At 48.5% G+C, this 27,962-nt stretch overlaps 1 protein-coding gene across 9 annotated transcripts; it reads left to right on the top strand.

The window, feature by feature from the left end:
* Positions 1 to 466: 466 nt before the first annotated feature.
* LOC311343594 (AP2-associated protein kinase 1-like) lies at positions 467 to 27,103 on the top strand. Of its 9 annotated transcripts, XM_084468496.1 has the most exons (21): positions 467 to 1,141; positions 4,970 to 5,088; positions 8,132 to 8,240; positions 10,616 to 10,758; positions 10,877 to 10,998; positions 11,084 to 11,165; positions 11,298 to 11,430; positions 11,705 to 11,808; positions 12,336 to 12,415; positions 12,516 to 12,673; positions 13,615 to 13,820; positions 14,481 to 14,768; positions 15,378 to 15,565; positions 15,870 to 16,075; positions 16,158 to 16,223; positions 16,499 to 16,582; positions 18,234 to 18,338; positions 18,537 to 18,647; positions 20,037 to 20,228; positions 20,518 to 20,589; positions 26,213 to 27,103. In XM_084468496.1, exons 1-21 carry the CDS (start codon positions 982 to 984, stop codon positions 27,085 to 27,087), a joined length of 3,603 nt encoding a protein of 1,200 aa, XP_084324622.1. In that variant the 5' UTR covers positions 467 to 981; the 3' UTR covers positions 27,088 to 27,103. The 9 variants fall into 9 exon arrangements, with proteins under 9 accessions (XP_084324622.1, XP_084324628.1, XP_084324624.1 ...); XM_084468502.1 differs by lacking the exon at positions 14,481 to 14,768; XM_084468498.1 differs by lacking the exon at positions 16,499 to 16,582.
* Positions 27,104 to 27,962: the final 859 nt, after the last annotated feature.

The following is a 27,962-nucleotide window of genomic DNA, read 5'->3' as shown; positions in this document are numbered from 1 at the left end:
ACATTGGCACATGCATTGATGTTCGTTGCAGATATGTTCTTTGAGCAGCATATTTAACTGGACCTTTTCTCAAGTTTAACATTTTTTATATTTTACTGTTTTTATTTGGAAATGATTTGCAATTTATTTGACTGGGGTTTTCCTTTGTATAGTTGCATTGACTAACAAGGTTTTTTCAGGTTTCAGGTTTTTGTTAGATCTATGTTGTATATCCATCAAACAGCTGACTATACAAATGAGAAAAAGAGGAATAGTGTGACGTACATCCACTGGCCAATGAGCCGCCGTGGAGGAGCAGGGGGCGGACCACATGTACCGCTCTGTAGCGGACCAATCACGAGCCGTCCAATCACGAGCCGACCAATCACGAGACGACCCTCCGCTGCTCCACCGCAGCCGACCATTCACCAGCTGACCAACCAGGAGGCGACCAGCGCTGCTGCACCGCCACTGCAGGACGCTTCGGGGCTGGCAGAGTGGCCTCGTTTAGCCACGTTAATGAATTAAAAAACGATGCCATAAGTAGCGTTTGATGCGGGTCCAGACGGCGGATATGTATGTCAATCAGCAGGGACCATCAGAGAACCGGAACGCTGTGAGGGAGTGAGTGACAGCTGTCATCTCGGTTAGCTAGCAGCCAAACCAGTTTAGCTCAGACTGGCTAACTGGTCCGCCCGTCGCTGTAGCGCGGACACTTCCGCATGGATATGATCCTGTCGGTAGTAAATGTGTGTATTACTTGAACTGCCCCGACGCTGTCTGTGTAATCATGAGTTAGATCACGTCTCCAGCCGGGGTTTGGTGATACTCTGAGGTCCGGTTAGCTTTAGCTGGGGTCTAGCTACCTGCTTTCATTCATTATTTAAAGCCTTGTCGTAGCCTCCCGCTGACGTCACCGGGGTTTGGAAACAATCGGTCGTATCGACTATTGATCGGTTTCATTGGACTTCACCACTGAGTGTCGACCATACGTCGGACAACATGAAGAAGTTCTTCGACTCGCGTCGGGAGCTGGTGGGCTCCGGGCCTGGTCCTGGAGCCCCGGTGGGGGGCCTCTGCTCCGGCGGCGGAGGAGGCTTCATCGGACGGGTCTTCAACATCGGACGCTATCAGGTGACCGTGGAGGAGACCATCGCTGAAGGTGAATTACGCACACAAACAACAAGACCTCATCAGGACACATCTAAGGCCCTCACTTCGAGGTCTCCTGCCTATCCAAGTCACAAGTATTAACTTGGATAATCATATGAATCGTGAAAAGTGTAAAGGTGTTGATTTGTGATGAAGTATTGGAGGATAAGGATAAGTAGCTGAAGACGAGCCTTGTCATTGCGACCCATTTGGACAGAGGTCCTCCTTTTATTTTGTACTGTATCCTAACGCTTGACCTGTTCATATACATGTTCAATGTTCATGATATCCTTCTCATTAACATCCAATACTACTATTATCATCCTACTGATTAACGTGACAGATTAAAACATGTTGTGAATCATGTCAATAACTTGAACTAGACATGCGTATGCTTTGCAGTTCGACCATGTAAACACAGGGTCGGACTCGGAACCCCTTCTGTTTAGCCATTGTTTACGACTAGAATTGGATCTTCCTATTTTGATTCATACTCTTCAACAAAAAAGCACAAACCTGGAGGGAAAGAAAAAGGCTTTTTATTATTTGCTTTACCAGCTATCAAATGAGCTGTTTCGACCCTATATTGAGGGGTGGGGGCTAGGACTGTTAAGACCCCAAGTCTTAAAGTATGAAGATTATAAGGTTGTATGTTTGGACCCCAATTTCTGCAGCCTATTTGTTCCCAGGTAAAATATTATACCACTCAAACCTAGTCATTCTGTAACCCCTTTCAATTCTCCACGATACTAGTCATGCTCTGTTGGCCTTGACTGCCTGTTTCTAAATAATGGATGGAGAAAGGGTGATTAATTTATCACTATGGATGGGCACCTGTTTCGCCATACCATGATCTGAGAGGGCTATCCGATTTTTGTTAATTCCAGCAGACAGATCGGAATGGATTCCATTCATTAATCTCTGGTCTCCCCCATTGACTGGGAGACTGTTACTATAGTCCTAGAAATTGTTACCCTCTAATTATTTAGACATGGATTTAATGGAAGCACATTGTAGCATGTTTACTGCTAAGTATTAGCGATTTTAAACAGATGTTGGTATTGACATTTAAAGTGTTGATCAATCCCTCTAACCTTGAAGAATTTGGGAAATAAATATGAGTTTGATTGTGTTAAACTGAAGGAAAGCTGTCTGTCCGTTCTCAGAGCTCATTCCATGGTCGTTACACTTTCCCTTGTTTTAGTCTGAAACTCTTTTGCCAGCTAATAGCCCAGCTGTTAAAATCCTTTGGAGATGTGGTTATTTAGTCTTTGTGTGCTTGGTAGAGATTACCATGTTGATCTATGGGCTGTGTTTGACTCTGTCCCATACAGCTGCTAGCTGCATGTTTTTTGTTTCATCTAGAGTCTTCAGATGATATTGAGTCTATCGGTCCTTTTTTAGGGGTGTAGCCTACATTAGTCAGTACTAAAAGCTTCTGTAAGTATAAGTCAGGGTTTTATTCTATTTGATGCCGTGTATAGTTACAGGGGGTAATGTAATCTCAGGATGCGTGTGAACGCTCTTGTTACAACGGTGCCTCCCTAGTTGCTTGTCTAAAGTTCAAATGGTGGAAGCTATAATCAGAAAAGCCTCATGTATAACACTTCCTTTATGTATATGGAAACGACGAAGGACTTAAAGTATATATGAACAATGTAGTAACCCAAGGACATTAAGGAATTCAAAACCTAGACGACTCGATGCCTCGTGTGTGTATTTGTGTCTGTGTGCCACGTTTGAACCTAGCATCAGTGCTCTTCCCAGTGCTGCCCTGAGGAGTAAACCTTGTGTGTGTCTGTGTTTACACTCAGTGGCTCTTCGTTCTCTCAGCCAGTCGCATTAACCTGACAGGAGGTTACATCATAGAGGAGCAGAGCTATTTGTGGCGCTACTTACTGCTCTTCACACCGTGAGGGAGTTGACCACTGCTAGATGGTGCTTAAGAATCTAATCTTCCACCAAGCTCTGTCCTCCTTTTAGCCTTCTTCAGGTTGGTCGTGTGAGTCAGTAGTAGGCGGCTTGGGTGAGGGAGCTCTGTGTGTTCTATCAAGGTCTCACCCTTATTCCATGACATGTATTTGTGAAATGTGACTGCCTGTCTATACTGTAATCCCCATTCACAAGCATTCGCCTGTATGCTTCAGGTCGTCAATTTGCGAGAAACGTCAGGAATGTTCCCGGCTTGTGCACGTCTCTACTGTAAATCACAAGTAATATCACATTTACAGCAAACTGCGTAATTCAGATCTGTCTTCATTGAGACATTTAATTCAGGCTCATGGGTATTCAACTTTATTCAGTGTTGTCTGTTCTCTGAAGCATGCTGCTGCACCCCGTTCAGGCCACTCTGTTCCCCACAGCTCACTCGTAAGACGGGCTCCACCAGATCAGCAAACAGACAGCGTCACAACAAGCACATTTGCATTATTTGCATTCAGACTGCATCCTAGAGAAGTAGATGGCAGTGCTGCTCTGTGAGGCAGTGAAGGAGACCTTGGTCCAGTATCAGAAGGCTGGTCTCACTGAACTGGATAAGGGCTTTACATGGCGATGGACATGGCTATTGGCAGCATTTATTTCTGCTTCAAACACTTGAAAAGGTTATTGATCTGCAAGTCACACCGTGAAATATGAAACGATCCATCTCCGATCTGTTGTATAATGAGTGATCCATGTAGGATGTTAGAAACATGTTGTAGTTGTTTTGTTGGTGTAGTGGAATGCTAGCTGTCACTTGATCCCTCGTAGGATCATACGTTGATACTCTTTATCCTGATTACGTCGGAGTCCCAGTCCTGCACCAGAAGCACAATGGATTTGTATCAGCAGTTTGAAAATGGTGCATCTGTCGCTTTTAGTTTTTCTTTGAGCCAACAATTTTAAGTGCACTTCACCTTATAATGGATTCTTTATAATATGGTCAATATTGTTAGTCATATAGCGGGAATACAATGAGGGAATGTCAAAAATAATGTGTAGCCTTGATGTTTCTCAAAGACACTGAGATATCTTTTCAAGCAGTTGGTCCTACTGCGTGGTGCAGTAAATAAAGGCATCCTTTAGTGCTCTAAACCGAGTCACCAGAGAGGACGTGATGGATCAGTCAATGCATCGTGTCAGTATTATAATTACTTCCTGCCATTTCTCCGCTGACTCAACTATTGAGGGATCCTAGTTTGATTTCCCCAGCCTCTTTCCTCAGAACACATTCCATCTTAGTGTTCCTCCCCTGCTCATACGTCATGCTTGCCATGTGATTAGTTAAAATGTTTGGCTGTGAATGAGATGATGAATGAAGCAAATATTTTTGCTAGGATGACGCACAATGTCATTCCTTGGTCGTATCAATAGCCTGTCCTATCCCCTCTGGAAGTGGTCTATTGCAACACCTTGTGTTGCCCTCTTATCACTGGTATACATCAGGATGTTATTCAGATTCAGTATGACGTCCCAGAAGAGAATGCCTTTCATAAAACATCAAACCACTTAGGCATGCACATATAAATGCCACATGCTTTAATTAAAACGAGTACTTAGACGTCAAACCGACTCGGTCTTCAATTGAATGTTCATCTGCTTTGCAATTTCGTTCTTTTTATATAAAACCTCTTGGCCATATCAGGCCATGAGAAGATCTGGCTAGAGGAACATTTAAACAACACTATCAATCTTAGTGGCGGAACATCTAACAAATTACACCTCTACTCGCCCAAAATAGTTACTTGAACCGCAGCACTGAGGCGGAGGAAGCAGTGGTGCCTGATTGGATCCCTGCTGATCTCTTTGGTCTATTGAATCTAATGTATTCAGTGATTTCTGTTTTGATTCCCTGCAGGTGGTTTCGCTATCGTTTTCCTGGTGCGCACTCACCAGGGTGTACGATGTGCCCTCAAGCGGATGTACGTCAACAACGAACATGACCTGCAGATCTGCAACCTGGAGATCCAGATTATGGTGAGTGAGACCGTGCTCATGCAGTATCGGTACTAGATGATGTATGACTTGGTTCTTCATTCATCCATGTAGAGTCACACATCTCTAGCTGAAGTCACTCTATTCAATTTGAGATGGTTCCTCTAGTTTCTTCGTCCTGAAGATGAGGATGGAGGATGAAGATGATCAGATGAGGGCCCAACAGTAATAACATTATATATAAACTATGTGTGGCTCGCTAACAATGTCATGATTATCACACCGGGACCACAATCTTCCTCTGCACTTGTCATTATAGCTTGTAATGGCTAATAACACTCACACCTGGTGGCATAATATCCCAGCCTCAGCGGGGCTTCCACTGCTTCATTCAATTCTAATCCAATGTAATTAGTTGAGAATACTACAATGAAAGGAACCAGAAACAAGCTGTATGCTGTAGCAGGGATGCAGCAGCGCTCCTGACCAGGGGTGTTCGCTAGCCTTTGCTGTGCTTGGTAGTATCATCACAAATGGTTGTTTGGTTAAAAGCTTATTTTTTTCCTCTCTGAGAAAATGTTGTGCTGATGTATAAATCACAGAAGAACACCATGCAGTATGGATAGAAATTTGCATTTAAGAATTAGATTGATAACAGAAATATCACTTTAGTGGGTTCTGGAGGAAGTCGGTTGCTTTCTGATCCCCTGTTCCACCTCATCTGTTCACCATGTTCGGTCAGGTAGAGCTTCAACGGAAAGAGGGTTGCAGAGTAGAAACACGACACACGTCACAAGATTGAGTTCTAGCTCCTGTTTTGTGTTTAATTCAATGACGTAATTGTGCCAATTCTAATGTGGTCATCCTCAAAGCCTATCCAGCGTTAAACACCAACGTCAAAGGAGTCAAAAGCAGACGACCTGAAAAACTTATATTAGTCACCAAAACTGCTGACCCACCAACGACTTCTCTGACATGGTGTCAATTAGTTTGGAGCCAAAATTCCCAGCAAATTAGGACTAGTAGTCTCCGTCAGGCAAGTTCAAAGTTGTGAAATTGGGGGAGGAACGGCTATTAAAACAGAAACACATTTGTTGAGTGAAATAGATCAATATACATATGTTCCTCTAGCCAGCAAACAATGATGGATTAAGAAGCACTTTTATCCTCATGAAAGTAATTCACGAGTTTGTTCGGGCAATGAGGTCGACGGGAGCATTTCGACCAACCGATCGATCTACCAACCAGAGGCGTTCAGCCCTACTCATGGCTTACCTTTCTGAACCGCTGTTCGCCTTGTAAGCAGATTGATAAGAGAGGAGAACAGAGAGCAGCGATCTTTGTTGTCAAGTCTCTTGAGAGACTAAGAGTTATTTCGGATGATTACGTCAAAACTTGCAAAGCTTGACAACTTTTCCCCTTTGCCTCCCAGTTGAACTGGTGCTCTGGGGAACACATTCGCTACCTCAGTCGACTGCAATCAGGCGCGTCGTAAAATGTCACACTTCAGCTTGATTTACAACGGGAATAACCTGCGTTAAGGGCGCAGGGCATAGAGTTTAATGGCGTCGAGCAGAAATGGAATATAAAATAGAAGTGATTGAATTAGTGTATAATCGAATGAGAATAAGGATTGCTGCCTTAGGATGAACCCGTTCCTCTTCTACAGTAAGCCCAGAATGGACAAACACATTTCAGAACAAGTCTTTGTGCTGAGAGTTTTTGGGAGGCGGGGGCGTGTGTGGCTGAGACACGTCTGGGATACCTTTTAGTACCGTCCTTGGGTAAAAGCATTATAATGCTTTTACCAGATATTCTGCACCAGAATATCTGATTTCTGTATGTTATAATCAAGTGTTCAATAGTGTTAGAGTTTGTGTATAAGGGGGATTATGATAAGTGGGTGTGAATTCACAGTGTTCTTCAATACATCCATGTTTTGGGATTCGTTTTTAAGGTTAGTCCCTTTTTGGAGAATGCTGGTGGCACCACCTGGTTGCGATATGCAACCTCACTGCTGTGTCTACTAAATTGTACACCCGAGACCTTGAAGCATTTCAAAAGGCTCTTTAAATAAACACTGTTTTTCCCAAACATGTTTTATGAAAGGCACAGATTTTTTTTGTGATTCACGTAACTTCCGGTTAGCTATATGGGAAATTAGTCATCAGCAATATTCCAACTTCTGACTCTCAACTTCTGTAATTTTTTTTTTTTTTTTTTACACAAATTTAAGATGAAGCCACACATTGAACAGAGCACATGATTGTGGTTGTTTTGAAACGCACACTGTAGCTGTGTTCATAGTCCCTGGAGACGATCCACGAAGCAATCAAACAAAAATCAATATCATTATTCACCAACCTTGCCAATGGAGAAATCTGACGTATGCATAAGTTTCAAATACCCTCATATATAATGATACACAAAATCTGTCAAACGCTGCACAGGGAAAAAAAAAAGTTAACTTCAAACAGGGAGGTTTATCAAGTTAACTAATCTTTTAGTTAATGGTGCGGTGAGTCAGAAAGTGAGCCAGTAAAGGCACACTCCTACTTCCTGAGCTCTGAAGAAACACATCGTCGCTCTGCAGGGAGTCATGCTGAGTCGACCCTTTTTCACTCCCTCACCCGTTGGTTTCCTGACTATAGGCCTTAATGTAACTATATCCAATTCCTCACTCAATGTAGAGAGAACCAGTTCCTCACTCACTGTAGAGAGAACCAGTTCCTCACTCACTGTAGAGAGAACTAGTAAAGATAACCAGTTCCTCACTCATTAGAGAGAACCAGTAAAGAGAACCAGTTCCTCGCTCACTAGAGACAGAACCAGTTCCTCTCTCACTGTAGAGAGAACCAGTCCCTCACTCACTGTAGAGAGAACCAGTCCCTCACTCACTGTAGAGAGAACCAGGGTTTGTCTCAGTGGCCGGCACGGAACTAAAGTGGTGGATTAACGATACACGCATATGGATGCATTTAGTCCGTGTTTCAGTCCCAAGTCTAAAGCCCTCTACTTGCGCCCAGGGGTACTGTGTCTCCTCTGGCGTGCCGTGCTAACCCAGCTCTGTTTTTGCTCAACACAGAGGGACCTGGTGGGGAACAAAAACATCGTGGGCTTCCTGGACTCCAGCATCACTGCGGTCGGGGCAGGCGACGTGTGGGAGGTCTTCATCCTGATGGACTTCTGTCGAGGTAACGTCTGCGTGTCGCTGTGTGTTGTGGTTCTGCAATCTCTGGCCATTCCCCAGGGTCACACATACCCAGTGTTCCTCCTGCATGGAGAATCAGAAGAAAGACAGCTGGTCATTCTCTAGTCTGGAGGAACCTCTGACGGGGGTCGCTTTGTGCATTCCCTCATATGGTTTCCATTGTCATGTTTTCCATGGATGTTTTGTGTTAATATGCGTTTGTGTTTAAACACACTGGGAGCATCAGCAGCATTGCTGACTTTGTCTTTCCTCTGTTTTCCACTGACCGTGGCCTTCTTGCAGTAATACTTGTATGTATGGGGCGCTGGCACTCTTTGCTCAACCACTGCATGCGTATTTGTCTCTCTTTAACCGTTTGCATATGGGGTTGTCCGCTAAAGGTCTTGATGACAAGTTAGTGGTGCTACACCATACCCATAATGTTTCTCAACAGTCTTAAGCCGGATCATAACCAGCATGTAGAATCACACGTGTACCTCGACAACCGCACCATTTTCATAAACCGAAACACTTTTAAATCTGTTTAACCACTGACTACACACGTTACGTGCATACACAGGAACACTCTACACTAAAACTGTCTCACTCATTATTTGTTATCCAAAGCTGAGTAAAGCCGCTGTATAGCTGTATTCTCTCTGCCTGCACGTACCGATTATGTGCAGAGCATATCACAGGCAAAACTATTGCATTTGATTCTATGTTGGGTTGAATCAATGCTGGGATTGTATTATCCATACAGTCTATGATGTTATCTGTTAGAGCTCTGTTCCTTATTGTGTGGTGGCCTGACCATTCCAATGATCGGTTACCCCACCGATTCTTTCCCCTTTGTTTAAGTGATGTTTCATGATGTTTTATTCCACGTTCCTTGACATTCTTCCTTCACGTCTGATCTTATTGACCCGCTCAGCAAACCATGTTGCTCGCCTGTTAACGAGTCCAGCTGAACTCTGCCGTGGTGACATGCTGTGGTCTTTACTTAAAGGCACACTACATGGCCACCAGGAAAAGAGGGCTCAACAAGTAAACAGTAACTCCCAGCTAACACGGGGCATGAGTCGCGCAAACAATACGCAACCTTATATAATCTGCACACAGTGATTATCATAAGAACACATCAATATAGCGAACAAACAATTACTAAAAACATTGTTTATATTAAAATGTTGGTTCCTATAGGTTTGTATTGTTGTTTGCCTTAATATATTTACAAAACATTATAATAAAATAAATAAACATTTATAAAATGTACTCTAGCTCAAAGACCTGAGACTAGAACTGGACTTTTCTAACTAGCGTTACACTCGGTGGCTTCTGCAATACAGCATTACGCTGATCTGGTGGCCCTGCACCTTCATCAGCACTGTTGATGGGGAAAGTGCTGCTATAGAGGAGGAAAAGAGCTTCAGTTCGCCAGGCTGCACCTGCAGGGTCAGGATGCAAACACCTCCGCCTCATTAGAGCCAGGGAGAGGCTGAATCCGTCATCCAGGGGATGTTAGGGGGAGCAGGGCTGCTGGGTGTGGAGTTGTCTGAAGTAGGGAAACACTATTTGTGACTCTGCAAAGAGCATTGGTTTGCCTGACACCAATCACACTGAAGAAAATAATAAAAAGTTTTAAATGCTCCCTTTATTTGGATACAAGCTTTTTTAATAACATTATCGTAATGTAACGATAAAGAAAATACTAAACCATATCTAGACTAAGGCCCCGTCCACACGGAGCAGATTTTTTGGTGAAACCGCATAAGTCTTGTACGTTTGGGCCGACCGTCCAGACGGATCCGGTGCCTGAAAACGCAAACCCCCCCTCCCCCACCAGCTGGGGACGTTAGAGTTGCGTTGATTTTTTTATTTCTTTTTTTGATTTGTATTATTTTTGTAGCTTTAAATACAGCCCCTTGGTAAATGTAATTACTAACTGTACATTAAAAAAGTATTTCTGCTCAATGTAAAAGGTTTAACAACTGCTTTCTCCTCCTCGACTGTATGTTTATATATTATATACAGCACGCATGGGCTTCATGCGCGCAGGTTTGATGCGCTCCACTTTTTTTTTGTGGAGAACCAGAGCCACACAGTCGCCTTGAATATGTACTACAGCGTTTCTACAGCTCGATGCGTTTTCGCATGAGTCTGTCTTTACTCCGTAAAGACGTTAATATGGCCAATTTATTCCATGTCTTATTTCACAGCTGTATTTTAACCCTATTGTGTTTTGAAGTATTGGTTTTGTACTATTGTGCTTAATCTTTCTAAATATGGTTTATGTATTCATGATAGATGTTGAGGAACAGGACCTCACTTCCTGAACGTGTCAGAGTGTCACATCATGTGTTGTGTGTCGGCTGGCAGGGGGACAGGTGGTCAACCTGATGAACCAGAGGCTCCAGACGGGCTTCTCGGAGGCAGAGGTGCTGCAGGTCTTCTGTGACACCTGTGAGGCGCTGGCCCGTCTCCACCAATGCAAAAACCCCATCGTCCATCGGGATCTCAAGGTGAGGATCCTGACGTTGAACCCCAAACCTCCAGATGTCTGAAATGTAGCCGTAGATTGATTTGGTTTTGGGGGGGGGTTCAGAGTCCTGAGTTAGGGTTAATTTCCTCCTCACGCAGGTGGAGAACATCCTGCTCCACGACCGGGGGCACTACGTGCTCTGTGACTTCGGGAGCGCCATCAACCGCTTCCAGAACCCTCAGACGGAGGGCGTGCCGCTGGTAGACGAGGAGATCAAGAAGTGAGTGGTTTGATGAATACGTCTTCTGAACACAACGTGTACCAAACCACAGTTGTGACCGTGTTTCGTGTCTGTTCCTGCCCAGGTATACCACCCTGTCATACCGGGCCCCAGAGATGGTTAACCTCTACGGGGGCAAGGTCATCACTACTAAAGCAGATATATGGGTGAGACTCTCATCGCACTGGTTTGCACCATGCAAGCGTCACAGAATCACGTTGTTGGCTCCCCAGATGATTGGCGGCTAAATTTCCATGCGTGGTGTGGTGGTGGTGGTCGTTGTTCTTGTGTCTCTGCAGGCCATGGGTTGCCTGCTCTACAAACTCTGCTACTTCACGCTGCCCTTCGGAGAAAGCCAAGTAGCCATCTGTGACGGCAGCTTCACCATTCCTGACAACTCGCGCTACTCCCAAGAAATGCACTGCCTCATCAGTGAGTGAACTGCATGCTGGATGTTTGTGTTTTTTTTTGCATCCTTGACGGCCCTAAATCCTAGTCCGCCACATAAGCAATACGCCTGTTCCAGACATGGTGATGTTGTACTCCGACCTCCCCGGTCCTATCAAGGGTGCATAAAGGATTCTGTGAATCCGTTTCAGTCCCTTTCTCCTTTCTCCATACGTTCCTGTCCTGTGTTCTCGGTCCTGAGCGCGGAGAACAAGCTTCATGTGCGCTTCATAAGCGGCCCTCTGTTCTCTGTCTCCAGGATACATGCTGGAACCCGACCCAGACAAAAGACCAGACATCTACCAAGTATCCTACTTTGCTTTTAAGATGGCCCGACGGGACTGTCCGATTCAAAATGTACACGTACGTACCATCATTTATGACCCCGGGATGGGTAGGAATACATCATTGGCTCTATGGTTCATGTCCCCGTGTTGCGGACGGGAGCCGCCAGCTTTGTTTTGGCACCAGGGCAGTAAAGCGCCGTGCAGTGTCATATGTAGAGTGGCTCTAGTGTTGATTGCATCTTATATTTATAGAGCAGAAATAATACTGGGAGGGAGAGGCAGAGGGAGGGAGAATGGCGGTGGGGTGCCTGATGGCTGCTCTCCATCCCAGCAGGCCTCTCTGATGTATTGACACTGCGGACGTCAGCACTCCTCCTCTGATTCAGCACATTTCAGCCTCCTCTACAGAGGGGCATTAAAGTGGCTGGGGGAGGGGGGGGGGGGGGTGGACCCATGACTCAGTGATTCCATTCGAGCTGTGAGGCTCAGCTACGTTAACTACTGTCCACCCTCTTTTAAATGAGAACACGTCTCACCAGAGCCCTGTTAGATCAGCCATGTTCAGACGGTGTTCTGATTCAGCTGCTCTCGCTTCCATCACAGAACGCATCCATCCCCACCAAGCTTCCTGAGCCAATCAGAGCCAGCGAGGCTGTGGCCAAGAAGAGTCAAACCAAAGCCAGGTGAGGCCAGAACCTGGGTTGCTGGTGTACACTTTAAACTCATCTCCTGTCTACATAGTGTGCGGCTGACTCCTTTCTCCTCCTCCTCCCTGTACTCCAGGCTCACCGACCCCACCCCCACCATGGAGACGTCCATCGCCCCGCGGCAGAGACCCAAGGCCGGCCAGCCCCAGCCCATAGCCGGCATCCTGCCCATCCAGCCCGCCCTCACCCCGCGCAAGAGGCCCAGCGCTGCAGCCGGAGGACCCCAGGCCATCGGTACCTTTCTCGCCTCGCCAAGGGCCACAGAGCGGCATGTGGCTCAGGAGATAGAGCGGGTTGGCTGGTAACCGGAAGGTTGCTAGTTCCATCCCTGGCTCCTCCTGGTGTCGAGGTGTCCCTGAGCAAGACACCTCGCCCTAACTGCTCCCAATGAGCTGGCTGTCGCCTTACATGGTTGACACCATCGTCTGTGTTTGAACGTGTGCATGAATGGGTGAATGTCAGGCAATAATTGTAAAATGCTTTGAGTGGCCACTGGTTAGAAAAGCGCTGTGTAAAATGCAGTCCATTTACCATTTACAGAGGCATGTTCTCAGGATACCAGACAGCTAAATAATATCTGAATCTAAATCTCACAGCCCAACGTGTCGATGGGACCTGCCGTTCAGTATGGAATTCATTATGTTGAGCGTCTCAACGTAACAACACGACAAGGCCTTGAAGTCCCCAGTGGGTCAGTTAGGCCCCTCTTGAAAGGCTATTAATTGTAGTTTAACGAGCTCTTTGATGGCGCTGGTCTCCTGGGGTCTCCCTGACAGGCTGTTCATCCTGGTGATTAACAGGCTTAATTAATTTGGCCTCTACTCACTCACTGTGTGTGCACTGATTATCAAATCAGCCACCGTGTGGTAACACATTCAGCCTTCACTTTATACAAATATTATTATTAGATATAATAATAATTATTATTAATAGTAGTAGTAGTAGTAGTAGTAGTTTTATGGCCAATTCAACATAATAATTAATTAATAATTTTAAATAAGATAAAATATGTGACAAACATAAATTAGAAGAATTGCTTTACTGAATAAAAGTATATCATCAAATACAGTTTTAATAATTTATTTTAAATAAATTACAAAAAATCCCCAAAAACCCTCCACACTCTGGGATCTGGTTGGTTTCCGTCCCACCTTAAAGGCCCCTCTTCCCTCCAGGTGTGGGCATGGGAGCCTCCCTGCCCCCGCAGGCCGCCGCTGCCCCCGCCGTCCCAGCGGACCACCCGGCTCCCCAGGCGCAGCCGGCCCCCCAACCCGGCCCGAGCGTCACCCTGCTGGCCCAGGCTGCTGCCCAGCACCAGCAGCTGTTCCTCCAGCAGCAGGCCGCTGCCTTCATGGGCCCCCAGCAGCAGGCCGGGCAGAAGGTGGGCCCACCTCTAAACACTCTGTTAATGACAGCAGGCTCCGTCTCGTCGTGTTCCTGCATGGTGGTCTGAACTTGCGTTCAGGGCTTTTAGCAGACGCTTTTATCCAAAACGACTTACGATATGTACATTTGTCAGAAGACAGAGAAACAACAATAATTCGCAGTCGGTACAATAAGGCTGTTCATAGAACCAAGTGCCAAGACGTGCCTTGATTTATGTTGCATCCTTTTTTTTTTTGTTGTTGCTGTTTATTTCTCTTACTCCCTTATCTCTCTGTCTTCCTCTCTATGGCTCTCCCTTATCGCTCTCTTCCCCTCTATGGCTCTCCCTTATCCCTCTCTTCCTGTCTTCCTCTCTATGGCTCTCCCTTATCGCTCTCTTCCTGTCTTCCTCTCTATGGCTCTCCCTTATCGCTCTTCTCCTCTATGACTCTCCCTTATCCCTCTCTTCCTGTCTTCCTCCTTTGGCTCTCGCATATCTCTCCTTCGCTCTGTCTCTTGCTCTTATTTGTATTGACCTTTCTGTCCTCCCCTGCTCTTATTTTGAACAGTTTCCTTACAGTAGTTACTATGGAAAGTGCTGTATAAGGTAAAGGGGCAGAGAAGCCACATTTGTCTGGTACTGCGATGTCATTGGCTGTGTGGTGTTCCTGTGCAGTATCCATCGGCGCAGAGCCTCCAGCAACTACAGCGCCACCCACAGTATTATCAACAACAGCAGCAGCAGCAGCAGCAGCATCTGCACCATCTTCTCCATCAGCAGCAGTCAGCCAGCGGAGCCTCTGGCCCTCTGCAGTCACTCCCTCACCCTGTTCCTCCCAGCGCCCCGCTGCAGTACCACCACCACCAGCCAGTAGGCCCTGCAGGGGCCACAGGCCACACTCATTACCTGGGTGCCATCCCGGAGTCCCTAGCCGTTGACCCCGCGACCACTGTGGAAGCCATGGTAACCCGTGCGCCCCCCAATCTGACGCCACGCCCCGACCGCCTCTCTCTCCCCCCTCGGTGTCTGGGACCTGGGGTCGCCTGCTTCTTCTGCCAGAATGAATTCCAGATTGTCATTCACTACCCGGTTGATTTTGTGCAGCGTCTCGTCTCCTGTGTGTACGGTCGTCCTTCTTTGTTGTTGATTTGACCGTCCTGGAATCAGAGGGACGTCCTGGCAGCATTTAGATGAACCTTAATCATGCCCTGTGATGCTCTTCCTAACCCCGCTAGATGTACGTCCATCAATCAGAACGAGTGGCGTTATATTCCTTCTTAGTTTTGGAGAAAGGTGACTGGTTAAAGGCTCTATCTCTCTCTCTCTCTCTCTCTCTCTCTCTGTCTGGCGTATCTCCCTGTCCGACAGGTCTCTTCACGTTCCTTTGTCATTCCGGTTTTATTTCTTCTGGGCTTCGGGGGGAACATCGTGGAAACTTTGTTAACCCTTTTCTCCGTGTTGAGCAGCCTTTACCCTGACCGCCATGCTTCCTAAACCTACTGGGTCGTCAGCGCGCCACTCGCTCTGCTCCTCATCTCCGCCCTGTTGTGCTCCTCCTCTCCCCCCCTGCAGGCGGGCGGCCGCACGTTCCACAAGGTGGGCTCTCTGACCCCGCCCTCGTCTCCAAAGATGGCGTCCAAGGGCGGTCACCGGCGCATCCTCAGCGACGTGACGCACAGCGCCGTGTTCGGCGTGCCGGTCAGCAAGTCCACCCAGCTGCTGCACGCCGCGGCGGCCGAGGCCAGCCTCAACAAGTCCAAGTGAGCGGGCACCCGCCTCTGAGGCTCCACTGTCCATTCATGGCCCTGCAGGCCCATAGACCGTCCATTCATACCGGGCGGACCCTGGGGAGAGATGTGGAAAAAAAAAGAGCTCCTTTCACTGGCGGGAGAGCCGGTCCCAGGGACAACGGGGGCCATTCAGAGCCACGTTTAGCTGCACTCTGCACACGCTCTCATCTGGCCTTAATGAGGGCCGGTGGATCCCAGATAGACCTCTGAACTGGCTCTAACCCGCCACCCGGCCCCCCCCCCCCACCCCGTGTGTGTGTGTGTGTGTGTGTAGGTCCGCCAGCACCACGCCGTCCGGGTCCCCGTGCTCCTCCCAGCAGAGTGTGTACCAGACCGGGGAGGCCGCTGCCCCCCCGGCCGCCGCCGCCGCCGCCGCCGGTGGTACGCCCCAGCCCACCTGGAACCCCTTCGGAGATGACAACTTCTCCAAGCTCACGGCGGAGGAGCTGCTCAACAAGGACTTCGCCAAGCTGGGCGACGGTGAGACCTCTGGCGGGACGCGGGGCGGCGCGGGCCACATGGGGGTCATGGTGTCACGTCATGCGTCCGCTTTGTTTTGCAGCCGAACCTGGGGAGAGGATCACCGGCTCCAGTGAAGACCTCATCCCAGGCCTCCAGGCCTTTCCTGGTAGGCCTCTGTTATTCTCTCTATTCCACTGGTCATCTCTCCCTCCCTCTGGCTGCGTTTCTGATGTCCATTATGCGGCTTTATTCTGGTGTCTGCAGCTTTCATATGGTATCAGTGTCAATAACTGCTCACAGGATAAAGTCCAGCGCACCATGCGTTGTCTGCACCGTTCCATGCCTTTTGTTACTGTGCTGCCTCTCCCACTGCCCTCACGGCCCAGCTCTCCTCTCTCTCCTCCCCCCCCCCCCGTGTGTGTGTGTGGGTGTGGCCTGCAGCTGACACGCTGGGGTTGGATGCAGGGGCGGCAATAGTGAGCGTCCCCAACCCGTTTAATGCCCTCTCGCTGTCAGACACCCCAGGTAACTCGCACACCACTGCATGATCAGCCATGCTTGCTCTAGCACTCCAGTGCCTCCCTACAATGCAGGCCGACAACACTGCGGCCCTCAGTTTAATGGGTACTGCTGTTTGCTCCAGAGGGCATGATTTGATATGGTTCTCTTGGTTAATCTGGTTGAAACGGCACGACACTGCTTCCTTGTCAATCTGTGAACAGAGGCTGTAGCCAAGGCTAGATTGCCTCACAGCCGTAGATCAGTGTACCCGCGGTTGCCTGGTAACATCAAGGACAAACTCTTCTTTGTTAGCGTGATTGCTTTCCTGTGGGGCTTGGCCTGCTTTCCAGCTCCTAAAGGAGAGGTTAAGGTTTGCATCACTACTTCGGAGCACCCTGCCCGCCTTTGTCGATTCTGTTTGTCCCACCGCTGCTGTCCCCAGTTTGTGATGTTTGTACAGGACGGTTCTGCGATGGCAGCCAGCATGTGTGCAGTGTGAGACGGAGAGGATAAATGTGGAGGCGGTTGCATAAGCAGGGTGTGGTTAATCTGATTTTAACTAAGCCGTCTCCAACACTCCACTCAGTGAAACCAAGGCCTCCAGAGATTTGCAGCAGATATAGAAAGAACATGGTCATTGATTAGTCCTAGCAAACGGCAAGGACAACCACTTTTTACTTCTACAACAGAGCACAAAGCACAAAAGACACCCACTGCAGGAAGGGATTTTGATAGAGTTGCCTCTATACAAATTCATTACTTTGAATGACTTTTGTGTGATCACCTCTCTCCTTTAGTAAATGGGACAGAGTATCCCATCTGCTGTGCCATGTTCTGACCCCCAAACGCTGGCCCATGTTTTCCTTATAGCCCTCACCTGTAAGTATGGATGGAGCCGTGACCTTGTGGTCACCTGCATGGGCCTGGTTGTCCCCTAACCTACTGATCAGAACCACAGCTAACGCTCTGCTCTGTGCGAGGACTCATGAGTTCAAGAGTCTGTGTTCATATATTGGAAATGGTCATAGATTGTGGAATGCAAAGTCTAAACTAAGCTGTCCTTGCATCCTTTGTGTAGAGACAGGGATGTTATGCTGGGTGATATTTACCCATGATGAGTTAACCAACTTAATAATGACTAATGGATTTCCTTTTTAACTGCAGTTTTTAGTCTGGCATAAACCAGATTGTCCCGTCTTATCTGGATGTGGTCGACTGGTGGTCAGAGGATGAAATGTGTTGTTCTCCAACTACATGGACTCAATCCCACTCACAAGCTGTCAGATGCTCCATAAGGAATGTGATGCGTTTGAGTGGAAAACAGATCAACTGATTCAAAAAGCTTGTTGTTCCTACCTAACTCTTAGAGTGAGCATTTACTTTTTAGCTTTGAAGGCTACATTTTTTTTTTTGCTGTCAGCTGGTGTGATGCTACGTGGATCCTCTAGATTGGCAATAATTTAGGATTTGAATATCCGTTTTAAGGAAAGCCCCCAATTATTACGACCAAATGTTACCTTCAGTAAAGATGTTCTCTGCTGTCTTTCTTCTTCGGCTCCTTGCACTAAACTCCTCCCTGGTCTGTCTGTCTGTCTGTCTGTCTCTCCTTGTCTTTTTTATATCAACATGTGCATCTTTCACTCCCTGTCTCCTCCGCTCTCTGAAACTCTCCCAGAGAAGCTGATCGAGGGGCTGCAGACCCCCGAGACTTCTCTCCTGCTCCCTGACCTGTTAGCCCTCGCTGACCCCTTCAGCACCTGCACCCAGAGCTCCAGCACTGGTACAGGCTCTCTCCTCCTCCTCCTCCTGCCTTGCCTTCCCCTGAGCACCTGGTTCCCTGTTCCTTCCTTCCACCCTATTGTCTCGTAGTACAAATGTCTGAACACTTGTTGGCCCCCTCTGGCCTCCATGCTCCCGTTAAGCAGTCCTGAAGTCATTTGATCTTTTTTCTCTCTTGGTTTGCTTGGTTATTGTGCAGCAAAGGCCGAGGTGTGTGTGGACTCCCTGATCCCAGGTCTGGAGCCCCCCAAGGCCGCACAGGCCCCGCGACACGCTGCACACATGGACCTGGGCTCCCTCAGCCTGCCTGGTGAGTGGCCTCAAAGGAGCAGGAAGCCCTTGTCTCCCCTTTGTCAGTGCCTGTCTCCCATTGGCCAATGGCTGTCTCCTCTTTGTCAGTGCATGGCTCCCATTGGTCAGTGCATGTCTCCCATCGTGGCCATTGGTTGTCTCTCATGTCATTGTATTTATTTTTTGGTTTGTTAGGGGCGATGTAGAAAGCTTCACCACAGGTTTAAAACATGACCGCTGCCCTACGTGTTGGGTCTCTAGCCGGGGATGATTAGCGCTGATTAGTGCTTTTGTACATCCAAAAAACAACCCTTGGGTCAGAGCATCATTGCCATTTGTTGTCTTGTCTCCCATGCTTGCCATTGGTAGCCTCCCAACCTTGTTGTGATTGGCTGTCTCTCCCATCCTTGTTGTTATTGGCTGTCTCTCCCATCCTTGTTGTGGTTAGCTGTCTCTCCTCTTTCTCCCGGACTCTTGACTTCATTAGTGTTTTTTGATAAACCTACGGGACACAAACGTAGCTTGCTGCCTGACACTGTAGATAGGACAAGCATCAGTGTCAGCTGGACCGTGGGTTTGAACTGAGATCTTCTAGAACCATCTGGGCCATCCTTTAACGTACATCTCACTCGCAACAACTAATTTATATTCATCAAAACTAGATAGTTGTGCAATTGGGAGCTTTATTTTTAAATAGACAATGAAGCAGAGACAGAGGAACAAATAGCCTGCGTCCCATTATCTCCTCTCTGCTTCCTCCAACTTGACTTCTGGTGTCTCTGTTCTCTCTCTGGTGTCTCTGGTGTCTCTGTCGCTGGTGTCTCTGTTCTCTCTCTGGTGTCTCTGTTGCTGGTGTCTCTGTTCTCTCTCTGGTGTCTCTGGTGTCTCTGTCGCTGGTGTCTCTGTTCTCTCTCTGGTGTCTCTGGTGTCTCTGTCGCTGGTGTCTCTGTTCTCTCTCTGGTGTCTCTGGTGTCTCTGTTCTCTCTCTGGTGCCACTGGTGTCTCTGTTGCTGGTGTCTCTGGTGTGGCTGGTGTCTCTGTTGCTGGTGTCTCTGATGTGACTGGTGTCTCTGTAGCTGGTGTCTCTGATGTGGCCGGTGTCTCTCCCGCTGGTGTCTCTGTTCTCTCTCTGGTGTCTTTGGTTCTTTCTGGTGTCTCTGTCACTGGTGTCTCTGTTGCTGGTGTCTCTGGTGTGGCCGGTGTCTCTGTTGCTGGTGTCTCTGGTCTGGCCGGTGTCTCTGTCGCTGGTGTCTCTGATGTAGCTGGTCTCTCTGTCGCTGGTGTTGCTGGTGTCTCTAATGTGGCTGGTGTCTCTGCTGGTGTCTCTGATGTGGCTGGTGTCTCTGCTGGTGTCTCTGTTGCTGGTGTCTCTGATGTGGCTGGTGTCTCTGTCCTTCTCCTCGCTCAGACCCCCTGGTTGTGGAGGACTCTCTGCTGGGCTGCGACCTCCTCTCCCTCAACTCCACCCCTGGGCCCCAGGCTCTCTCTGCCCTCTCTCTCACCTCCTCCTGCTCCTCTGCTCCTCCCCCCGGCGCCACCTCTTGTCTGGACGACCTGGTCTCCGTAGCGCTGACCCCCGGTCAGGCAGCGCCACCTTCTGGTAAGACCTTTGAGACCTTTGACCTTTGACCCCCCCCCCCCCCCCCCCCCCTTCCTTCCGGACAAACGCCATACTGCTGCTTTAAACTGAGGCTTGAGTTGTGGAGGAGGAGCCTAGTCTGCACAGGGGTCAAACCACACCACCGCATGGCTGCCACCGTCTGGGCCTTACTTCTGCATCCTCTTTCGGTCCTTTGCTTTGCTCATGGGCTTGTTAACTTCCTCCTTGGGCTGCATTAACCTTCTCCCCCCGTTCCTCCGTCGCCGCCGCCTGCCGCTCCGCCCCCTAGACTGTGGGGAGAAGGCCCCTGAGGACGAGTTTGACCCCATCCCCGTCCTCCTCTCCAAAACCCCCAACCAAGGTAAGGCCCGGCCCGGACCCCCGCGGTCAGCACCCCCACTGCATAGGGACGCCCTCCCTCATGAGCAGAAGGCCCCCCCCCCCCCTCGTTCCCTGCAGAGGGCTGACTCTCCTGGTTGAATGCGCAGTGGTGTTATGGCCTCCCATCCCATCCAGCTTCACCCTCTGAGCCGCCTCCCCCATCATGTGCCATTACTTAACCCCGGTGGTCCCAGGGGGTGCCCGCTGTTTAGATCTGGAGTGGTCTGTAGTTCCACGACATGTGGGGCTGAACGGGGACCGTCCCAAGTTAGACGCGCAGAACTTAAGAACCCTTTCTCTTAACATTCCCTTTATTGATGCTGCTGTTTATCAATAACCCCAGCTTACTCTCTGCCTTTCTCTCTCTCTCTCCCTCCCTCTCTCTCTTTGTTTGTTCCCTGCCTTGTTCTCCCATATACGTCACCGCTCCATGTCACCCGTCCCCATCGCCACCCCTCCTTCCTCCATGCGCTTCACATTAATACTACTTATTCTTTGGCCTGTCTGTCACGCTCTGACTGTACCATGGCTTTCCCATCTCCATCTCCATCTCTGCTCCTCTCTATCCATCTGTCTCTCTCTCCTCCATCTCTGCTCCTCTCTGTCCATCTGTCTCTCTCTCGCTCCCATCTCCATCTCTGCTCCTCTCTGTCCATCTGTCTCTCTCTCCTCCATCTCTGCTCCTCTCTGTCCATCTGTCTCTCTCGCCTCTCTCGACACATTCCAGGTGGTCACTCGCGCAGCAACAGTGGGAGCTCAGAGTCCAGCATCCCCACCTTGACCCGCTCCCTTCTGCTGGTGGACCAGCTCATCGACCTCTAGGGAGGGGCAGGGGGAGGGCAAAGGTCAAAGGGGGGGGTGTGCAACCATAACGTGGGGGCGCGGGGGGGGTGGAGGATGAGGGAAGTAGAGGCACTTAATGTAGCACCTTACCCAGTGAAACCTGAGGAGCCAGCTTTGTGATGGGTTGGGTTGAACCTTTGTTTTACCTCGGCTCAGTCTGTGCTTGTCTGAACATCCGGGCTGGCTGCTCTCCCGCCCACACCCTCGCTGGTGCTGCACCCCCTCGTCACTTTGTCCCGTTAGTCCCACGCTCTTGTCCTGCCCGACAGCATCATTGTCTCCCATCATGCTTTGCTGACACTGCCATCCGCATCCCTCACCCAGCGCACTGCCACAGGGACCCCCCCCCCAACCCCCCCCACCCCGCTGTATGCATGCTCCTGGTCGTCAGGGGTTACATTGCATTCGCTATGTTTGTCAAAGCTTTGTCCCACCAAGCCGATGTCAGGCCACCCATCAGAGTCCTGGAGGGAGAGCAGTGAACCCCTTGAGGATGGGTGAAACCCTTTGACACTGAACATCCATGATGTGAAGACATTAATATCAGGGCAGGCCTCGCACAACGTTTAAGGTGATGGAAAACTAAATCGAGGAGATCTAAAAAAGAACCACAACATATCAGAGGGATCCACTACACACCTATCGAATACCTTGTCAGGAAGATGTAAGGGTACTGTAAGGGTGTAAGAATCAGTTGGCACCTTCTATTGACCCCTTTGGTCGTGAGGGAACTGAACAGCCAGCTTGGTGGGTTAAGACCATAACAATCATAAACTAGTGTTGGTTAAAAATGTAATTTATAAGCAGACAAAGGGAGAGGCGTGAGAGGATAATATGCACATTAAATATAGGGGATGTTACTTATTTGTGCACGGACGTCACTTCCTGCCTTTTCCTGGCGAAACCGTCCGAGTTCAAATCGAATATAAATCGGCCCACGGGCTGTTCTAACAGAGACATGAGGAAGCTCTCATTTTTTAAGTTCATTTACAACCTGTTAATGAATTGGCTATTTCCGTTAATGTACATCTCAAAGTCAGTAATAAACTCAGTGTTGTAAAAACTAGCTTGTAGGTGCGGGTCTCAACCCCCCCCCCCCCCCCCGTTCTGTTCTGTGAGGGGAGGTTATTGGTCACCTGCCAGGAGACTAAATAGACTCCTCCCATTGAATCGGCTTGAAGGAATAAAAGGCAGTCGATGGACTGAAATTGCGTGAGATAATAAAGGATAATCTGATGCTTACTGCACATCTTGATGAACTTCAATAACATATTGAGAAGTAAGTCACAGATTGATTTATGGTTTCAATCACTTTAAAATGTGCCTGTGCCTATGCAAACTTTTCTGCATTTATCAAATGTATTTATCAAATATTTTACATATATTTTACGTTTCATTATATATTTTACGTTTCATTACTTAACATAACCATTCTGTTCTCAACAACGTTGGGTAGATATCAAAATCTATCTAGTTGACATGACATAACATGACATGACATTGTTTTAAACCTGTCCTCCATTGTGAACCCGGACATGCTTATCATTGTCTATTTAAACTATGACATCAGCATCAATCAGAGGGGAACTGGTGAGGTAGAGGGACTTTGGTTGTCTGGTTTTGTCGTCGTTGCTTTGGACAATGCGGTCCAAACTCCCCCAAAGCATGAACTCCAGCGCATGCTACAACAAGTCAGTAGTCACCACTTCATGCACTGCCTTGCTTTGGTTTGGCTGACTGGGCCGTTCTTCTTCATATCACAACGCTAGACTCGCTGGCAGAACTCCCCCAGTGGAGAGCAAACAGGTGTAGTTATTAGGGTGACAAGGTGGCGAAACGTCTAAGGTATCAATAAGCTATCGATGTGTTGGTCTGATCGTATGATCTGTGTGGTCGATTGAGGTGAGCAGAATGTCTTATTTAATTGCAGTGTGATGCCTAGTGCGGTGTGGCTTCCCTCCATTGGTGAAGTAGCTTTCCTTTGGATTTACGAGAGCTCCTATGTGTTTGTGTGTGCCTGGGTTGTAAGTTATGTCTGGTTATAGAGAGCTGTAAGCATTGTTGCTGGTATGACTCCATTCACAGTGCCCATTTTTGATTGGCTCTCATATCACCTGGTCAACCAATCCAGAGGCCTCGGCGAAGCACACGTGACATTGCTGTTGTTCTGATGTGGCAGATTCGGTTTCATTCATTCAGTTCCAAAACGCGTCCTTATTCTCTGTGAACAGAGGGGTGTTAATGGAGGAGTTTCCCCAGTCCAGGGGAGCCTGGCTCTGGAGCTTCTCCCCAGCAGACACCCCCGCCATGGCTCCTAGCTTCATGTAGCCTGGGCCCTCCTGGTTCAGCATTCAGAGAACATTTACACGCTGTACATAGGACCGCAGGTCGTTCAATTCCTCCCCGCCTGATGGCTCAAACATATATATATATATATATATATATATATATATATATATATATATGGCTTTTCATTTGTCATTCATAGATGAACAAATGAGACTGTTGATAGCGCTTGAGAATGAATGTATGAAGTGAGGGTCAATGCAACATATATCATTCATGATAACATAGTAAAGACAGTTTGATTTCTGTATATTCTATCTGATGCTGTATTCAAGATTACAAAGAGGGTGTGCTCCCTTCTTTACTTTGTTTTTTTAATTCGTATTTCTATGTTGACGTGTCTTGAATTGTGCTAGTACTGCTTTGTTTGTAGAAATGACGATCTTTAGGGGCAACAATGTGTGTGTAATCTTTCCGTTGGGGTGATACCTAATAAATAGCCCCCCCCCCCCCCCTGACCATCATGCATACCCACATACACACAAACACACTTAGGCCTGACACCACCAAACAGAGCTCATGACGGAGCTATCTCCTGAAATCTCTGTCATCGCTCTCATCTCTTGAACCCACTGGCTCCAGGTGAGCCGGTCCTCATACACCCCAGTATTGCATGACCCTTGTATCCCATCCAACCCTTAAATGCCAGCACCCTTGAACCAGCTCCTGACAATAAGGTTCCTGTAAGCCGCGTCCGTATTAGGCAGTGGTGCTCTGCATCGCTTTGAAACAGAAATCACTTTAAACGAGGATCAGAAGCTATGCTGACGTTCAGACCTGTTTATGCAATATAAAAGATGACCTGTTCCTCTTAAGTTCAATGGTTAGTCAATAGTCATGTGTCAATGAATATCTCCAGATCAATTGTGGTTTAACTATAAAAGGGTGATCACTTCAGAACCCAACTGATGTTGTTTAGTCGAGTCATTTACCGGTTTCAGTGTGGCTAACCTATGCAATTTGAAATGATGCTCAATGTTACTCTTGGGCCCTGTGCTGTTCCAGTAGAGATCTAGCCTTACCAGTGTAGTCTTACTCTTGTTGCTGTACAAACGGATGTGTCGGTTGCGTTAAAACAGTAACCGGTATAATATCAAGTTCTATCAAATTGTTTGATGTGATTATGGCAGGAAGTGTCCATAGAAAGCAAAGTTGTTATCCAGTGTGTACTTATATTTTTATGAATTGAGGGGGGTGTGGAAGACTCCAAAAAGAGGGACATTGAATAAAACTTGTAAATGTGTGCAATTGAACGTTGGCCTCTTTGGGTGCTGGTTTTTTTCCTTCCTCTTTCTACTGCAGATAGAATCGTCTTGCATGAAAGACTTTCTGAACATTTTGCTTTCAAAAGAGCGTGAAAATCGTAAAAAAAAAATAATAACTTTGTTGCTGTCCTATGCAAACAGCTCAACTTTTGTTTCTTATCCAAAAGAACAGTTTTGACTGCTTGGTCTCTACTGCACTCTACTAATACTCTGCTGCTTAATCACCTGCACATATTTCATCCTATGACTTCGCTCAGCACAGAAATCATCTGCAGGGCTCTGGGCTTTCTCCTGTTTGAGGACGAAGGCCAATAGCAATATTAGGTGAGATAGTTTGTCATTTAAATACACTGCATGAAGTTGCAGTCCCAACATGTCGTCTGCATCGGGCTACTGGCCCTTTAAGGAGAGACTGAGACCCTTTCAATCACATACATTAATCAATAGGAAGACCGTTGAGAGAAGAGAACATGAGGGTATTTCACTTTTTTCACTTTGTGCCACTAATGACCTTCCCTGAGCTGCCAGTTAACAACCATTGTCAACGTTTCTGAGGTAAGATTGCTCTCTCTCTTTCTCTCTCTCTCTCTCTCTCTCTGCTGCTCCATGTCGACCCGTCTGTCCCCTATCACTCCTGGCATCACAGTGAGAGCTTTCTGCTCCTTGTTTCCAAAGACTTGATTTCCCAGCCTTCCGCCCCCTCTGCAGAGGCCCAATCACTGCTTCCCCACCTCCCCACCCCACCACTTCAGTGCAGCGGTCGTCTGTGTTGTATACCATGATGGCTTCAGTGATTTGTCCATAGAGGATGTTTTTGTGTTTTTGGTTTGTTGGTGGAAACAAGGTCACATTGTGTTGTAGGGCTAGAGATGGTCAGTGTTGTCTGTGTGCTGTGTCATGTGTCGAGTACAGAGCTAGCCGTATCTGTTTTGTGTTCAGCTTCTCTGTGTGCGGCTGACTCATGAATACCGAGATGATACAAGCTAAATGTTTGATGTGTCATCATTGGCAAGTGTAGTGCTCAGAGAGAATGTGCATCTGGGACCCAGATCCATGTAGTCTGAGGGGTCCTGCTGTATGTGCTGCTGATTCTGGGGATGGATTTATTTAACGTTTCTTAAAGACGCGTCGCTCTGTTTTCTGCTGCAGAACTGCAGGGAGACGGCACTGGCTCCGTGGAGCTCAGCGGGGGGCCGCTGAGCGGGGGGCCGTCTCCCGAAGCCTCCGACTGCGATCACTCCAGCGACGAAGACGACAACGACGACGATGAGGGAGAGGAGGAGGAGGAGGAGGAAGAGGAAGAAGCCAGGGAGACGGCCAGCGAGGCTCAGGAGCAGCTGGGTGCGGCGGACCCCCTGGAGGGGGACCTGACGGCCCTGGACAGCAGCGGCTCCAGACCTCTGCTGCTGGACTCTGAGGAGGAGGAGGAGGAGGACCAGGAGCCCGGCTTCCAGGCCCGGCCCGCCGCACACTCCAGCGCATCGCAGGCCCAACCGCCGCCGCCGCCGCCGCCCCCCGCCTTCCACAAACCTCTGCCGGCGGACCCCTCGGCCAGCAACCACGCCCTGGCCCCGGCCCCGCCCCGGCCCCTCGGCGCGTCGGAAGCTCCGGACGTCTTCTCCAAAGCACCGTTTCAGTTTGCGCAGGAGTCGGCCGACGTGTTCGCCAACGCTCCGTTCCCGCTCGCCAACGTCCACGGCGGCGCCGGCGCCGAGCCCCCCCCCGACGTGTTCTCTCAGGCCCCCTTCGGGAAGAGGAAGGAGGACCCCCAGGGGGTCCTGGGGCAGGTGGCGCCGCAGCCGTTCCGACCGCAGGCGCTGGCTAAGTATTCGCGGCACTTTGAGGGGCCGGTGGCCCAGCAGCCCGTGGCCGCGCAGCGGGTGGTCTCCAGCGTGAGCCGGCAGGCGGCGGTGGGCTCGGTGCCCGTAGGGGCGGCGCACTCCTGGACCTCGGAGCCGGCCCCCGCCCTGGACCCCTTCGTCTCGGCACCGTTCCACCTCAAGGCTCCTCAGGAGAAGCCCTGAAGGGGGGGGGGGGGGGGGGGGAAGAGAGAGAGAGCGAGAGAGAGAGAGAGACACACACACACACACACACACACACACACACACACACACACACACACACACACACACACACACACACACACACACACACACACACACAGAGCAGTACACAAGTGAGCTGCTAAATCATGCACACTACTCTACAGGCACAGAGCAGGATGTCAGAGAGGGGGCTGGACGGCGTGGTGTCAGGTGGGGGGGCTGGATGGCGTGTAGTATGAGATGAGGCTGTTCAGCAAACCAGCAGCGTCTTATATTTGGTCTGATTGTACTGAGGCTGTCACTAAACTTGAATGCTGCAGAAGTATAAGAAATTCATTTGTTTCTTTTCTTTTTTTTTAGCATATCTTTTAATCTTTCGGTACGCACTCACAGAGGACATAGGTAGCCACATATTTGTATTCCTGCCTACCTCACCGTTTTCTTATCCATAAATGACCTGCAGTTGTATTTCCTTAACACCTGAGCTTTACTGTGAAACTGTAGACCCGCCCGATGGATCCCTTCTGTCCATTAGTAACTCCAAAGTGAACGGCCCTGCGTGGGTGAGACTCACGATTGTATGTTCTCAAAGATGTTCAAGAAGTGTAAAAAAAAGCACTTTGTTTTCTTAACACCAATCTCAGATTTTTGTATCATTTACTCTTATGCTTGGAGTTTCAAGCATTCAAATGCATTAAAAAAGGCATTCTGAAATGACATTCTCAAAGTCCATAAAAATCTTTTTGTTGGCTAAATATACTTCTCAAACTGCTGAGCTGTAGAGCAGCCTGGTAGTTTTCACTATGAATGACCCTGGATTATGATACAAAAGGTTATTCTGCTGTGCAACTCAA

This window comes from Micromesistius poutassou (assembly GCF_964030765.1).
Source record: "Micromesistius poutassou genome assembly, chromosome: 5".
In the NCBI taxonomy this organism is placed as follows: Eukaryota; Metazoa; Chordata; class Actinopteri; order Gadiformes; family Gadidae; genus Micromesistius; species Micromesistius poutassou.
The sequence above is the reverse complement of the archived record's forward strand: the minus strand, read 5'-3'. Positions and strand labels throughout refer to the sequence as shown.

Excerpts from the sequence above, each read along its gene's own strand:
- LOC311343594 (XM_084468496.1), top strand. The coding sequence starts at position 982 with ATGAAGAAGTTCTTCGACTCGCGTCGGGAGCTGGTGGGCTCCGGGCCT. Across the intron at positions 12,416-12,515 it reads AAGAGTCAAACCAAAGCCAG|GCTCACCGACCCCACCCCCA; the intron begins GTGAGGCCAGAA and ends CCTGTACTCCAG. Across the intron at positions 16,224-16,498 it reads AGGCCTCCAGGCCTTTCCTG|CTGACACGCTGGGGTTGGAT; the intron begins GTAGGCCTCTGT and ends TGTGGCCTGCAG.